General features: G+C 41.4%; 1 protein-coding gene across 11 annotated transcripts in view; it reads left to right on the forward strand.

The window, feature by feature from the left end:
• TTLL5 (tubulin tyrosine ligase like 5) overlaps nt 1-15424 on the forward strand; it is a 125159-nt gene that overhangs the window by 566 nt on the left and 109169 nt on the right. For 7 of the 11 annotated variants that reach the window (XR_005627094.1, XR_005627096.1, XR_005627095.1 and 4 more), the window contains exons 2-9: nt 89-215; nt 3975-4084; nt 5802-5884; nt 6648-6754; nt 7301-7452; nt 8038-8120; nt 10415-10484; nt 10744-10828. Coding sequence is in view for 8 of the 11 variants with exons in the window: in XM_039705368.1 (XP_039561302.1) it covers nt 139-215; nt 3975-4084; nt 5802-5884; nt 6648-6754; nt 7301-7452; nt 8038-8120; nt 10415-10484; nt 10744-10828 (767 nt within the window). In the remaining 3 variants the exon portion in view is untranslated. Of the gene's footprint in view, nt 1-88; nt 216-3974; nt 4085-5801; nt 5885-6647; nt 6755-7300; nt 7453-8037; nt 8121-10414; nt 10485-10743; nt 10829-15424 lie in introns of those variants that run through there. The other 4 variants (XM_039705370.1, XM_039705372.1, XM_039705375.1 and 1 more) reach the window with 3 other exon arrangements.

A 15424-nucleotide genomic window follows, 5' to 3' on the forward strand; every position in this document is an offset into this window, starting at 1 on the left:
AAACGCGTGCTGGAAGGAGGTGGTGGTTACCGGATTGCTCTCGCTGGTGTGCTTAGCTGTTCATTCCTGCTTTTAATCCTCATTGCAGGTAACTGCTCTTGCAGCTAGGACTGGGCTGTATGAAAACTCCCAAAGGAAATGCCAGTTGGGATGGCTAAAGATCTGGATGAAACTGGCTCGTCCTCAGAGGAGGAAGATCCTGTAGATGCACTGGAGTAAGTAGAAAAAAACCTCTGAACTGTTTCTATGTCTCTGTGCTCTCTGATGGATCTGTAGTAGTAGTTTGAAAAGACAGATGCATTCCTTACCTTCCTGCCTATGAAGTGGAAGATGATTTGTTTGGGCCTTAACCCTGTGGGCAGGCTATCTATGTTTGCAGCCTAAAAGACCCCCACATTCATCAGGGTTAGATGTGCAGCTTTTCTTTGGCTGTTCTGAAGGTGATATTTTCATGGATTTCTTTCTGTCATGTTCCTGAAATGGGAGTGTTTTGATGATATCTGTCCTTTTTTTGTTCCTTTTTTTTGGGGATGTGTGATTTTCTGGGGGTGGAGGTTTGTGTGGTGTTTTTTGTTTGTTTGTTTTTGTTGTTTTTTTTCTGTTTTTTTTAGTTTTTACTGCTGCAGAGATTAGAAATCTGCTGTACAGTAGATTGTTATACAATGCTTTATGCCCTTTTTATAAAACTTTCTTTTGATAACTTATCTATTAGACTTCATATTTCTTACTAGTAACAAGTCATAATGTTTGTTTTATCTTCGTTTAGTAAGTTCTTTTAGCTTTGCTTGTGATGGAATTGCTGTGTTATTCTTTCCCATAGCAGAATCACTTTTGTTTCACCTGGACCTACTTCCCTGTGTCCTGTTAGGGTTTTTTTGGATGCACATTGTGACTGAGTGCTCAGCTGCAGACTACAGTCACTTAAGACATTTAGAGGACTGTTGCTTCATAGCAAGGGGTTGGCTTGGGTTTGCTAGATCCTCATGGATGGAAGGGTCCAGAACTAGCTTCACCTGGGATGCAGCTGTAACAGTATGTCTGCACCAAGTGACCAGGGGTCATGCTAGGAATGGATGACTGTCACCTGGAGGATTGAGCCTTGCTGCAAATCCTCAGGACAGGCTTAGTATAAACTCCTGTCTTGTTGCCTCAGCTCATTTCCCCTTACATAAGGTTCTGGCTTGTAGTGTAAATTCTGGAAGCTTCTTGGGTCCCTTCCAATCTGAATAGCTAATTACACCTCAGTTGTAGAGGTACAACTTCACAGCACTCCCACCTTACTCATTGGGGTAAGGTGGGAGTGCTGTGAAGTTAATTTGTCTGGGTGATAACGGTAGTAGCTTCGTTAAGAGGACTAAGGCTACCCTTAAGAGCCCTTGTCCTAGCATCAGAAAGTTGCCCTTCTACCTCTGTTCCTTTGTTGTGACTGTTGGAGGTGTTTTGCCTTGTGTAGCTTCTTCAAACCTTTAGCAGACAATGATATTTCATATTCTATGGACAAATGTTTTTGTATATCTCTGTCAGTCTTTGTATTTCTTCTTATTAGTGTAGAGATGTCTCTCCAACCCCTCAGTCTCTGTTTTCTCATGTTTAAAAAAAGGTGTTAACTTTTTCATGTTTTTAATTTCCTTGTGCAGTAGTTAGAACAGCCCGAGTTTTTTCTGCCTAGGGAAGTTGACAGTTTTTCTTTGTGTGATCCTAGAATTTGTTATAACAGGTCCTGATGTTTGTTTTTTTTTTGGTGTGCCCTTTATTCCTCTGAGGTGATGATATTTTCCAGTGTACTCCTGTTGTTTGGTACAGAACTGATCACTGCATCTCAGAGCCTGTAGCTGAAGTGGTGCACTGGGGGGCATCGCTCCTGAATTCTGGCCTTGCATTCCACTGTTTCTGACAAGAATTAAAAGGGAAGAATACACAGCTTTATCCATTGTGTTAAGCCAGGTCTGTTCTGTTCTCTCAAACTCTGCATTATTGCTTTTTTGGTGTACTTCAGGCTCCAATATTATAGCCAGGCTGACTGCACTGATCTGCAGTTCTAAAATTGGAGGCTGGAAACTGCATTGCAAGGTCTGGTTGTGTGGATACCAGCAATTGTGGTTTATCATGAATTATAGATCTTGTTTTCAGGCTATAAATTCAGAGAACTGTAGCTGTGAAAGATCATGAGGCCTCTCCTAAATTGTACCTACTAAAATAAATGCAGAACTAAACAGGATCAAACAGAACTTGGACTGGCAAGACCAACTCAAAAATAGGGTGATCTGGAAGATTCCCTTTATAGCTGAGTACCAAGGGTGCTGTATTGCATTTGTGTGACCAGGTTTTGGTAGGGGGAGGGCTGTGGTGGTGGGTTCTGTGAGACATTGCTAGACAGAGCCAGTGCTCCAATATGGAACTGCCACTGGTCAAGATGGAGTCCAGGAATGATGGTAGAAACACCACTATGATAACATATCTGTAAAGATTAAAAAAAAATTGTATGGGGGTAATAGTGCTCAGAAAAGAGAGGAGTGAGAATATGTGACAGGAAGAGCTCTGCAGCCACTAAGGTCAGAGGGCAAGGAGGTGCTCCAGGTGCCAGAGATGGGGTTCCCTGCAGTCTGTGGTGAAGACCATGGTGAGGTAGCTGTGCCCCTGCAGTCCATGAATATCTGTGGGGAGTGCAGAGATCCACCTACAGCTCGTAGAAGAACCCCACAGTGAAGCAGGTCTATGCTCAGAAGAGTTTTGGGATCTCGTGAAAGGTCTGTGCTGGAACAGGCTCCTGGGAGGGGCCTCCAGACCCATGGAGAGAAGAGCCTACCCTGAAGCAGATTTGCTGACATGACTTGTAACCCTGTGGGGAACCCATACTGGAGCAGCCTTTTCTTTAAGTACTGCACCCTCTGGAAAGGCTGGAACTGCTGGAGCAGTTAATGAAGAACTGTAGCCTGTGGACAGGATTCACATTGGAGAAGTTTGTGGTGGACTGTCTGCTGAGGGAGGGATCCCATGCTGGAGCAGGGTATGGGCTCTCCCTGAGGAGGAAGCAGTGGCAGAAACAACCTGTGATGAACTGGCTGTAATCCCCATTCCACATTTCCCTGCACTGCTGAGGGGAAAGAGGTAGAGATTCAGGAGTAAAGTTAAGCTTGGGAAGGAGGGAGGGGTGGGGGAAAGGTGTTTTTAAGATTTGCTCTACTTCTCATTATTCTGCTCTGATTTTGACTGGTAATAAGTTCAATTGGTTTCCACAAGTTCAGTCTTTTTTCCTGTGACTGTAATTGGTGAGTAATCCCTCCCTGCCTGTAACTCATGAGTCTTTTGGTAAATTTTTTCTCTCCTGTCCAGCTGTGGAAGGGAATGATGGAGCAGGTTTGGTGGGTGCCTGGCATCTAACCAGGGTGCAATCTGGAACCACCACAGATGCCTAGCATGTGTGTGTGTTGAGTCAGCAGGGCTTAAGGACAACCATAAGACTGTGTCTAAAATGCAAGAAGTAAATTTCTTTTTGTTACCTTGCTCACTGGGGGATCCCCCAAAGCAGCAAGCAGAGGCAGTCACTATGGAGCTTGGTCCTTGCTAGAGAATCACTGAAGCTGCTGCTCATTTTTCAGGGATTCTTGCAGGTGTATTTTACCACTGTGCTTTGACCTTGCCCACTGTAGGGCAGGAGTCTCAAGCAGGTTTGGTAGAGTGCCTTGAAGCCTGTTGCAGTGCTGTGCTATCAGACTTCAGATGTTCTGCCTGTGGAACACACAAAGACAACAGTTAGTATGTCATGTGTATTTTTCTACACCCAAGCTGTAAGTCTCTCAGGCATGTTTGCAGTCCTCCTCACTAATCTTCCACTATTTTCCCCAGTGTGTTTGCTTGTGTGCTGTCCACAGGCTAGGTGGGTAAGTACAGAGAATTGCTGTGTCATTGTTGTAACTAACTGCTGCATGTATGAGGCTCAGCAGTTTCTTATACTGACTGTCTTGTCATTTCAGGGGCCATCCATGTATCAAGTGGACAGGTGGTGGCTGCAGGCGTGTCCCTGTCTTGGTGTTTCATGCTGAAGCCATTCTGGCTAAGGACAGCTACCTCCGTCTCATTGGAGGTGGGTGCTACTAGTGCCAGCTTTTCACATGAAGGCGTGAGGTAAAAGTCTCTTACCTGATGGTCCCTTCACTTTGTGTTGGGAAGAGCACATAGTAGGCAATTAGAATCCTCCCTAGTCTCTGACCACAGAGATATTCAGAAGTGCTTAATCCGTTGGTTGAATTGAACTTGGAGGCCATGCTAGAGCTTAGAACCAGAATACAAATTCAACATTGCTAAGACCTTAAAAACAATAATTGCAGTGAGTTTTGTGAGCATTTCACTGGGAAATAAAGCAGCTAGCCTCACAGTTGAATGATTAATAAGCTGCAGTAACCAATCTGAGTCTACAGCCTCACAACCCCTAGAAGGCCATAAACAAAATGGTTTTCCTGGCAGCACTTGAGAGACCAAACCTGTCTATTGTCAAGTAAGGGAGAGCCTCTAAAGAGTCTGGGTTGTTATAAACAGTCATTTTGGATTTGAAAAGTTAGTGCTTGTGGGTGTGTACAGCTGGGAGCTTGTTCTGGGTGTGCTGAGTTGGAGAAAAGCTAAAATGTACTCAGCTTCCTTTTGTGAAGGTGCTGACACTTCTTTCTTCTCTTGCTTTTTTCTTTCTTAGGTAATTGATGCTTTCATTTCTAATATTCTATCCAAGCAGAAATGCTTCTGGCTCATTGGGGTAAGGGGTGGAGAAGGTGTTTTATATGTGGAAACTCCTGATCCTTTTCATGTGAGTTACAAACGTACTTGGATCGTGCCAGAAGCTGATGGTAATTGTAACTCGCATTTTTACTGGAGCGTGAGGTCTCTTCTGCTTTTTCTTACTCAGTTTAACAAGTTTACTGCTGAATAATGCAACTTGTTAAATTTCCTCTAGCTTTGTCTTGTTCCTGATTATGATGCTTCTTGCTTTTTTGATTTACTTTTGTTGGTAGAACATATTTCCTGAAGTTTAATCTAATCTTCACCCTTTTATTCTCAGCTTGAACACACTTGTAAACTGCCTTTTCTAGGCAGTTCTATATTCTAGCATTGCAATTTCTTTCTCTACTGTCTTTGAACTCTTTTTTTGAATTGCCACATCCTTTTATATTGTGACTGACCTCTAGTCTTCCTGCTTGTTTTTGTTTTATCTTATACCTCTGGGGCTGCTTATTGCCTTTGTTTGTATTAATTTCTACTTCCATAGTGAGTTTTTATTTCCTTGTACTATTTACTTAATTTCTTACTGTATTTGCAGTTATTTGTTGGAAGACTGGTACAGGTGAATGAGATGTAAACAAAAATTCAGTGCCTTCTTTTGGGTTTTCAGGATCTAAAAAGTGATCACATAAGCAAGCCATATCAAGGAGGGGCATTAGACATAATTAATTTTAGCTAGAAATAGCAATATTGACTGGAGAAGAAAGGTGAAATAATGTTTGGAGTGTTATAAAGCAGTCTATGTAGTGAAACGTTTTTAAAAAATAATCTGGGTATTTTTTAGGCTGTCCTGTGCCTTATTTTTGTATGATGGGGTTCTATGATGTTACTACATTATCACTAAGGGCTGATTTGAATCAGTTCAGTGATGCTGATGTTGGCATTTCCTATCTCCCTTTGCCTGTTATGTGCTGCTATTCTCTGTGAATTAAGTGCAGCTGTACTGTCTGAGTCCTTTTCTTTGGTAGCATGACTTTAGTTTATTTTCCCAGGTGCAGACTCTAATCCTGTGTCTCTTTGCCTCCTCACAGAGCGCTTCCGCATGTCCTATAAGATTGTGCGGACAGACAGCCGGCTGGTTCGGAGCATTCTGACTGCCCATGGATTCCACGAGGTGAATGCAGCAAACCTCTAGTCTGATTTTGTGCTGGGCTGGGAGGGGATGATGATGGTTTTGGATTTTTTGTGGTTTTTTTTTTTTAAATTCTGCAGGGTTAGAACCAGGAAGTTGCTGTGGAAGCAGCTTCCTTTGAGGTTTTTTGTTTTGCCTTTTAATGTACTGTGCTAGTCAGACTGAAAATGTCATTTTGCTCCCTCAGAGGAGAGCCTATTAGTCTTAAGCCTTCAAAAATAGCAGAAAAGAAATGCTGAAGTTTGGTCATGTGATGCTTTTAAAGCATCACACCCTTGAGAAAATCTGAAGGATTTAATTTTTCAGCCTTTACAAGCTTTCAGAAGTATTGATGTAGTATTTCACACTTCTCTTCTAGCGCCTGTCTTACTCTAAAGAGTGTCCTGTATGCAGCTAATGATAATTTCAGAGATGTATAGGGTTGATTTTTTTTCAGAATAACAGCAGCTTAAGGAATTGATCTGACAAGTTTCCTGAAGAGATTAAAACTGCTTTACAAACTATGTTTAAACCATCTATGAAAATAACAGTCTCACAAGTTCATTTAAAAAATCTGACATGGTTATTTCCCAGCATGGGAATACCTTAGGGTCGCGGTTTGGCAGGAGTTGCCCTTATATTAGAGACAGTAGAGGAGACTGTCTTAGACTAGAGTTGCTTTGGCCTTGTGGATCTAGGGACAAAGTGGTATTGCTTTTCATTAGTTCAGTGTTTTTGTATGTGGTGTTTTTATGCTGCTTTTTAGGTTCACCCTAATAGCAGTGATTATAACCTCATGTGGACAGGATCACACTTGAAGCCCTGCTTGCTGCGTTCCCTTACAGATATTCAGAAAGTAAACCATTTCCCTAGGTAAGGCCTTGATACCATATTTTGTTGAACATACTTGTGGTGATTTGCAAAAATCTGAACATAGATGCCCCCCAAAAAATAGACCATATGTGGTACTTTAAAATCCCAACAGATAGGGCCACTGACACATTTTGTCTTTATTCTTAATGGTCTTTGAGGTTTTCAGGGAATAATATATCAATGAAGATGTTGTATTTAGCCCAAATATTGGATTTTTAATTTTATTTTCTTTATTTGATGGTAAATTATTTGTGACTTGAGTTTTTAGTTAGAGGGATGGTCCTATATCCGAGCTAAAGTTTATATACCACTTTATAACCAGTTAGTTTATAACCACCTTTATAACAGATTGCTTCAGTCTGTCTTGGGAATTGCAAGAAGTGCCACGAAGGATATTAATACAGCCATAAGGTAGAGGCAGTAAAGCTTGAGAGTCAGTTAGGGTTTAGACATCTGACAAGTTAGGGCTTAGACACCTAGCAAAGCTACAGATACTTCAGTAACTAGGACAAAATGTTGCTGTAATGTTGGGGAATAAATAGATAGTCTCTTGTTTTGGGACTGCAGGTCATATGAACTGACACGAAAGGACAGACTGTACAAGAATGTCTGCCGAATGCAGCTCGCCCATGGCTTCAAGACATTCCATATCTTACCTCAGACCTTTATCCTCCCAACAGAGTACCAGGAGTTCTGCAGTAAGTGAATGGTTGATGATGCCCAGACATAAACCAAAATGATGGGATGTGGGGGGAAGGGAATTATTTTTAATATCCTAGCCTTTTGATCATGCTGGTTAAGGTTTTGTTACCTAGTGGTTAAGGTAACAAAATTAGAGGAAGCTGGGAAGACAGTAGAAAAGGTCCACATGATTTCTTTACGTAATTTCTACTCTGCTGTTTACTCCATGCCTGTGTAATTTTCCAAAAAGATGATGAGGGGTTAAGACTCCAAAATGGAGGAGTTTTTATATGCACAGTGTTGTTGATGATCAGCTTCACAATATTGCTGCTTAATGCCTGTGAGTACTGAAGTAAGAAGTGCCAAAAGGAGGCATAGGACAGAAGAATGAATCTGTCAGAGCACTGTGGGGGGCTTCAGGGAAGGGCTGTAAGAATTGCAATGATTCCAAAGGGGTGAAATAGCACACTGGAAAAGCAGACTTTGATCTCCTTGTGGAGTTCTCAAAAGCATTTACTGTAGGCAACATTCTTGATTCTTGCTCCCCTGTTAATAAGCAAAATGGAAAATGTTGCAGACTTGTGCTGTTTTCTTTTAACCAGATACCTATTCTAAGGACAGAGGCCCATGGATAGTGAAGCCTGTGGCCTCTTCCAGAGGTCGAGGTGTCTACCTGATAAATAATGTAAGTGTTCACTAAAAGGACTCCTCTTCAGTAACAGTGTCTTCAAAACTATGTTGGCTTCCAGACAAGAGAGGCATGGAGGCATCTAACTGGACACTGGCCTTACTCTCAATTTCAGCTGTATATTGGTGAGCAATTCAACAGCCCTGAGCAGCTTGGAAGGCCTGCCTGGGCCTGTGCTGTGTAACCAAAAGCAGTCTATCTCTTTATATGCTGAGCTCATCTTGCAATTTACCTTCAAGTCTTAGCTTATTAGGAGCAAGTTTATACTCCCTGAGACAGTTTGGGAAGCTGTGCTGCCTCATGCTCTGTTTGTGGCTGATAGTAGGCTGACCTTGTGCAGATTTCCAGAACTCTCCTTAGTTGTTTCCCTGTGTGACCTAAACAGTCCTCAAACAGACCCCTTGTCTCACACTCCCCCATGAAAAAGACCAATTTAAATGAACATTGATAGAGAGGAAGTGTATCAATCTTAAAGCTTGTGTTATCTAAAGGCCAGTGTGTCCTTCCTGGGGTGTAATGGGGATAGTTCTTTGAAATCAATGTGCAGGTTGTAGTGCCTTTTGCTCTTTGTGGGCTTTGCAGGGAGCTAGGTTGTCATAGGTGACAAATACATCTGAACTGGAGCCAAACACATGAGGGGATTCCAATAAATATACTCAACAGCAAAATGACTGTTGAGTCATTTTGTTTTCACTCATTCAAACCCCTTTAGCCTTCCCTGCACTGAAGGGGTCATGCTGCCTCATCTGTTTTCTACTTGAATCATTTCCCATAAAATAAGGGAGCAGTTCGCCAAGTGTATGAGGTAAGTATTTCCAGAGCTACACTCAGTTTTTTCTTTGCTTGAAAGGGAGGAATGAGCTCAGGCTCACATGGCAGTTGGCCATGACCTGGGGAAAATACCCTTCTGGGACCAATATCCCTTTGTGTATTTCTGTTTGAGAAACACTGCAGCTAGTTTGGCCCACAGGCCAGTTTCCTTCAGTGTGATGCCATTAAAAGAGTGTCTTTTAGTATCTCATCACAAAAGTTTTTGAAAACAATGATAACCCCTCCAAACAAATAAATAACCTTTGCATTTCCCTGATCCATATAGAACAGTGTGTCACTTTTGTGTGATATTCTGAGGGAAGTTCTCTCACATTTTATATAAGCATTTTATATGCTTAGGTTTTCCACTCATCATGCTGGTGTTGTGGCTGAATAGATACAACATTGAATAATGGCAGAATCCTGTGATTCTCTCGCCTCTTTTGCAAGCTGAAGGCAAGAAACTGGTTACAAGAGAGCCTTGCATACAGCAAAAAGTAAAAGCTTTTTCAACAGATCCCATAACTTTGTGACATGTATTTGTCATAGTTTGAGTTTTCTGTTCTTACCTACAAGCGTAGCTTCTTTTGGGTACAGGAGCTCCTGCTGTGAGCTGAGACTCAGTATAAGGTAGGCAAAAAGGTTGGATACCAGCCCAGGATGTTGTTATAAAGATCACAAGTTGAGTAGTTTTCTGCGCTTGTGGTTTCCTCACCATCTGTAGTTACATACTCCATCCTGGATCTTTTAAACCCCTTCTCCATGTGTTTGGTTAAACCTTTGAGGAGCAAACAGAGTAACAATTACTCCTTAGGTGTGGGTTTTTTTTCTCTGCCTATTTTACATCATTTACCATGTGGCTGTTAATCTCTATGCCTCTGAGTATTTTACTGGAAAATTCAATGAGCAGGTTTTTTGGCAATGCAATCATTCTCTTTAGGATCTAATTACCTTAAATGTGTTGTGACTCATAGTTATGTGTAGGTACACAGTTTGTGGTAATTGGGAGTGGGGCTGTGACCAGCCTCATCCCCAGTGGGCACAGCTGTGAGCAGCACTGATAGCAATGAGCCTTGGAGTGCCCAGGGGCACTGACCAACCACCAAAGGGAGCAGAGGGCACACAGTGCAATGCATGAACATGAGGGGTGTAAAAGGCTGGGCTAAAGAACAAGAAGGGTAGATGCCTGAAGCCTTCTGATGTGGTAAGGTGTTACTCTGTATGGGTGGTAAGTCTTCTGATAGTGTATGGTGATACTCTGTGTACGGTGGCAGTCTTGACTGTGGCATATGCTGTGACAGTTGTGTTTTTTTCATTTTGGTTTTATTTCTTCCTTCCCCAGACATAGTTGTTGGTACAGGGTGGCTGTACAAACCTCCTTTAGGAGGGAAAGGCAGGAAAAAATGGTGGATTTGATCTAATTTCTTCTTATTCCTTACATCTGCTGTTTTCTCACTCTTAAATTCTCTGTTCTTTTGCAGCCAAACCAAATTGTAGTGGAAGACAACATCTTGGTGTCTCGTTACATCAGCAATCCCTTGCTCATAGATGGTGAGTGTGCTTAGGAATTGCTTGTCTCCCCCCAGCCTTGCATCTGAGGATCTGTGCATGGTCTAGCTTGGTCTAGCCTCAGACAAATGTAACTAGAGAATTCATTAAAGCCTGGAAGCCTTACAACTGGGATAGGTTCAGGCACCTATGTCAGCAGCAGATAATTGTTTATTGCTCTCAGAGTCTGTTGAAATTCCTCAAGTAGTTATGACATCTGAAAGAAGTTTGCAGTCACTGACTCTTGACAACTGTATTTCAGATTTCAAGTTCGATGTGCGTCTCTATGTTCTGGTTACATCTTATGATCCCCTTGTTGTCTATCTCTACGAGGAAGGATTGGCCAGGTATGGGAGAAGTCTTTGTTTTTTGGTGTACCTGCACTTGCTGATCCAGACACTTCTTGGCTTGCCTCTCTACTTTGGAAACAATAGTAAAATGAGGAAAGCGCCAATTAGGCAATTCTGCAGACTTTAAGTAGATGATACTTCATCATGCCGTGCCCCATCAGGTTTCTTCATGTAGATTATAGGGTTTTTCACTGAGGGATTTTATTGTTTTTATATGTAATTAATAAAAGAAGTTTTTAACTCCCAAGGGTTAAATGGCCAAACAGATTGTCACTGGCACGTTCATTCTCAAGGCTGAGTTCTTCTTGAAACTTGAGATTGTTGATACCTTTGTGCCTCTTCTCCATTCTCTGAGGGAAGGGAGTCCAAGCTTTCTCCAATTTGTCCTAAAAAAAAGTAGTTGCAGACCTGTTAATGAGTGAGCTCAGTGACTCATTCATTTCAATGACTCTTCTAAATTTTAGGTTAGCATTTGTATTTTCTGCAGTATCTACTAAGTGGTTTTAAGCTAGTTCACTGTTTTTACCCTGCAAGGTAACAATTTTCATTTGCATGTAAGTCATGAGACACCTAGCATCAATACTTGTCTGCCTAAAATACCTGTTCTCTTTGTCCCAGAAGTTTAGCAAAATATTTGTCCGTAGTAACTAATGGATTTGAAGCAGTCACCCTTCTGAATTCCCGACAGATCAGAATTTTAACTGTACTGATGTTTGAGAAAAGAGCACCACACAACTGTCAGGAACAGTTTTAAGTAATGCCGTATCTTTCTTTCAAGCAGATATGATGTGTTCAGAATATCTTTAGGATTCATGCCTGACATGGCTCTCACTTGGGTAGATACTGAATCCAAATTCTTTCTCAAGAAGATGATGAATCCCAAAGAATACATAAATAATGATCCCACAAGAAATATCCATTAAATTGATGAATACTCTTCAGGTGTGTTATGATGTGCCTCTACCTGCAAAGATAATGTGAACACATTTTTTCCCTAAAAGGAGGCAGAAAGGGGAAGCTCGTCTTCAATAAGTGGAAAACTTGACAACTATTTTCACTTTAGAAAGCAAGCCTTAAACATGCCACTCATGCAAGACTTTTCTCTTGGGAACTAGCAGCTTAACTGTTAGCTGCTAATAATTGCATGTTTTTGGAAAGTGAAGAGGGAAACAAGGTAGCATAGAATTCCAGCATGTTCTCAGAATAGGCAATACATAGCAGGCCTTCAAAAATAGGATTTGCACCATCACTACTGTCTTAAAGGTGATTATGCTGATCTTGTAACAAAGGAGTTTACTTCTGGAAAAATACGTCTGTATAAACACAAGTGTTCTACTCTGAGGGTAAGTGTGCATTTTTGCCAGTGGAGAATATATTTTGCTCGAAGGTAAGAGTGTGGAAGTCCATATCTGGGTATCCATTCAGAAACACCAGTCTCAACAGTTCTGTACTCTGTCTTCCATGCCCACCTTCTCAATGCACATCTGGCAGCAATACTTGCAAATCACCTTTCAGTGTTCTGAAATCCTGAGCAGCTTTATGTGTGTTTAGATTCCATTTGTTTAAGTTACAATCAAATCTGGTGTACATGGTCTTGACACATGACACGTAGAATATATATCCACAGGACACCACAGTATTACTAATCAAAGTTTTCCTTTCTTTCAAATTTCATCTCATCCTTCAGCTTTCTGTGAGAGGTAGATAGTATATGGAGACTGAATGTGGCATTAGGTATCTTAATGCTGCTTTGTGGTATGGTCTACTCTACCAGTACAACTATGGAAGAGGTGTGGAGGAAATGAAAATAATGAGCTGTTGTCTCTCTTCCAAGAGAGATGTCTCTGGGCTGTGGAGAGTAGCTCTGGTTCTGTTACTAAACTTCAGCAACCCACTGAGCAGTGTCAGCTGTGGCTAAAGACTTGCAGTTCAATGCTCTCACATGATAGCTGTACGTTTATTGCAGACATTATCTTTAATTATGGTTAAGCATTCCCCATCTACTGTGGCTGTTCAGCTGGTATGTTCATGCTGCAAGTGCTGGCAAGCCGTCTTTGGAGGACAAGGCTCACTCAAGGTGAGCAGAGGCTGGTAGAACTTTAGGTGGCCTGTTCTGGGTGGCCTCCAGATGGCACTAGCGGTCTTCAGCTGTAGCGATTTGTGTTTTCCCCGTACCCTGCATCTGCAGATTCAGTTGGTGAGAGGTAAGGAACCTGGAGTTACTGAATTATGGCTTCCTATTTAGCTGTTTTGCCATTCATTTTCGTATGAGTTATGTGCTGGGAGAGACCATTATATTGCCTCACATAGTGTAATGCTTTGGTTTAAAGCTGGGACAAAAGTTTAGCTCTGCAGAGGGAGGGAAAGGTTTTAACCTTGGGGGTAGAAGCTGCTTTTAATACTTTGCTTAAGGTAAAAAAAAGAAAACCCATGCTGCTTAAGGATAGAAAACATTTCTAGCAGAGAACTGGGAAGTAAGGTAAGGGCCTGGAATCAGAAGTGGTATAGAAGCAATCCAAGGTGAAAAATACCAGCAGAACAAAGCAATCTGGTTTTGGAACTTCAGCTAGTGCTTGTGGTGTACTCTGGTGACTTCTGTGTTTTGAATTTGCTTTCTGAAGGCAGATAGTCTCTGAAGTGTAGTAAGGATGACCTAGCTTGGTGTTTTAATTTTTTTGTTTCCATTTTCTTTGTCTGTGTGAGAATGCATGTCTGAAAGGTCATGTTCCTCTCTAGTGTTATGCTTTGCATATTCCAAGAGGAACCTGACTGTTTTGGTAAACTTGGTGGCCTCTACCAGAAAAGTAGTGCTATGAGGAACCCATAAGATGTAATGATATTTACAAGGAACAGACTTGGCATAACAACCATTTGTGATGTTTGACTAGATGTTTCCTTAGGCCTTGTTTCTTCTGGCACAGCTAGACTTGTCATGGCATGATCTAGAGTGGAATTTGAGGCTTCAGAGCTGAGGAAAAGTAAGAGATTGTGGTCCAACATTTTTGTACCTTCTATTTCACTTTCCAGTTTTCATCTGAAGGAGATAGGAAGGGTATGTACCCACATGTGTGTAACAAAGCTGTTGTGCTAGAAGTACTAAATAACTATTTGGTTTGCCCATGCCAAAGTTCTCCCTTTTTATTTATTAATTTTTTAATGCAGTTTTCCAGGAAGATAATGACTTCAAAATGTTTGTATTGGGGGTTTTTTGATTGTTTTTTTTTTTTGTTTGTTTGTGTGGCTTTTTGTTTTGCTTTATTTGGGGGTTTTGTTTAGGGTTTTTTTCTGTTTATCCTCTAAAAGAATACTGAGTAGGACGTAAGAAGCACTGATGTTGAGTAGGTTCCTTTTCTAGCTACTTCCACCCCACTCATGTGGAATAAGCTGTGTAAGGAGACAGAGCCTCAAGTGAACAGAGTCAACTATCAGACTTCTGGAGAGTTATTAAGAGTGGTATCAGTGAATGTGCTGTGTTTTTATCTTTTGTTACAATACAGCTTTTCTAGTCATGTCTTCCTCGAACTCTGTCAAAACTCCTTGCATGTTTTGTGCCTGGTGGATCTTTAGAAGGAATGCTGCTAATAGATTAATTTGGAGATATTCAGTGATCTGTTTGGAGGGAGTGGGATTTTCCTCTCTTACTTTGAGGCTTGAATCAAGACTGAAGCTGTGCGTAAGACATAATAAAGCAGCACTGGGTGACTTAAGATCCTCCTGTTGGATTGAAAAGTGTGTTGAATGCTTTTCTAGTACATATTAAAAAAAAAAGAAAAACATAGTGTGCTGCCATACATCTGTTAAATTGGCAGATATTTAGTAACTTTGTACTGGAAAAGACAATTATAATCTAGATTGGTTGTCTGTGATCACAGCCTGGAGAATTGTAGCTGGGACCTTTGCAGTGAAGGTATAGGTTTGGAAAAGGAGATAGTCATGTTAAGCTTGGTCCAGGTTTGCCTGAGGGTATGGCTCTGTCACCTGATCATACATTAAAAAACTTGGTAGTTTTATTTATCTGAGACTCCCAAAACAGGCAGTGTAATATATTTATTGATATACCTTTTATATCTTAGTTTGAATAAGAGGTACATTGTTAATAAACTACAGCCTTAATTATAAACTTTGACATGCTTTTGAAGGTGACTCACCAAGCCCAGTTATGTGGGAGTCCCAGCAGGGTTTCACGTAGAGCCAACTGCTGAATTGGTGCATTCTGCTGGTTTTTGGAGGGGCAGTCATGTAAGTAGGGAATAACAAGCCTGACTTGTGCCTGAAGTACAGCTGAAGAGAACAGGGCCAGGAATAGCTTGTGCTGTTTGTGAGCCTTCCCTGTTTTGCTAGTTTTCTCTCCTGTCTAATTTCCCCTTCTTCTATGTGACAGAAAGGAGCCTGGTGGACCTTTCTTGTTTGGTGCCTGCAGGCATGATGAGTCTTGACACATAGTATGGGGATTCATAGTGAAATGGCTCCTTGTTTTGGGGAGACTTCTTGATGGACTGTTTTTTCTCCTAAACCATGTTTAGACAGCCCTATTTCTGAGCTTGAACAGCTGGAAGGGTCATAGACCATCAGGATCTTGTAATTCAATTTTAC

Source organism: Passer montanus, unplaced genomic scaffold, assembly GCF_014805655.1.
Source record: "Passer montanus isolate IOZ18808 unplaced genomic scaffold, ASM1480565v1 scaffold18, whole genome shotgun sequence".
NCBI classification, from domain to species: Eukaryota; Metazoa; Chordata; class Aves; order Passeriformes; family Passeridae; genus Passer; species Passer montanus.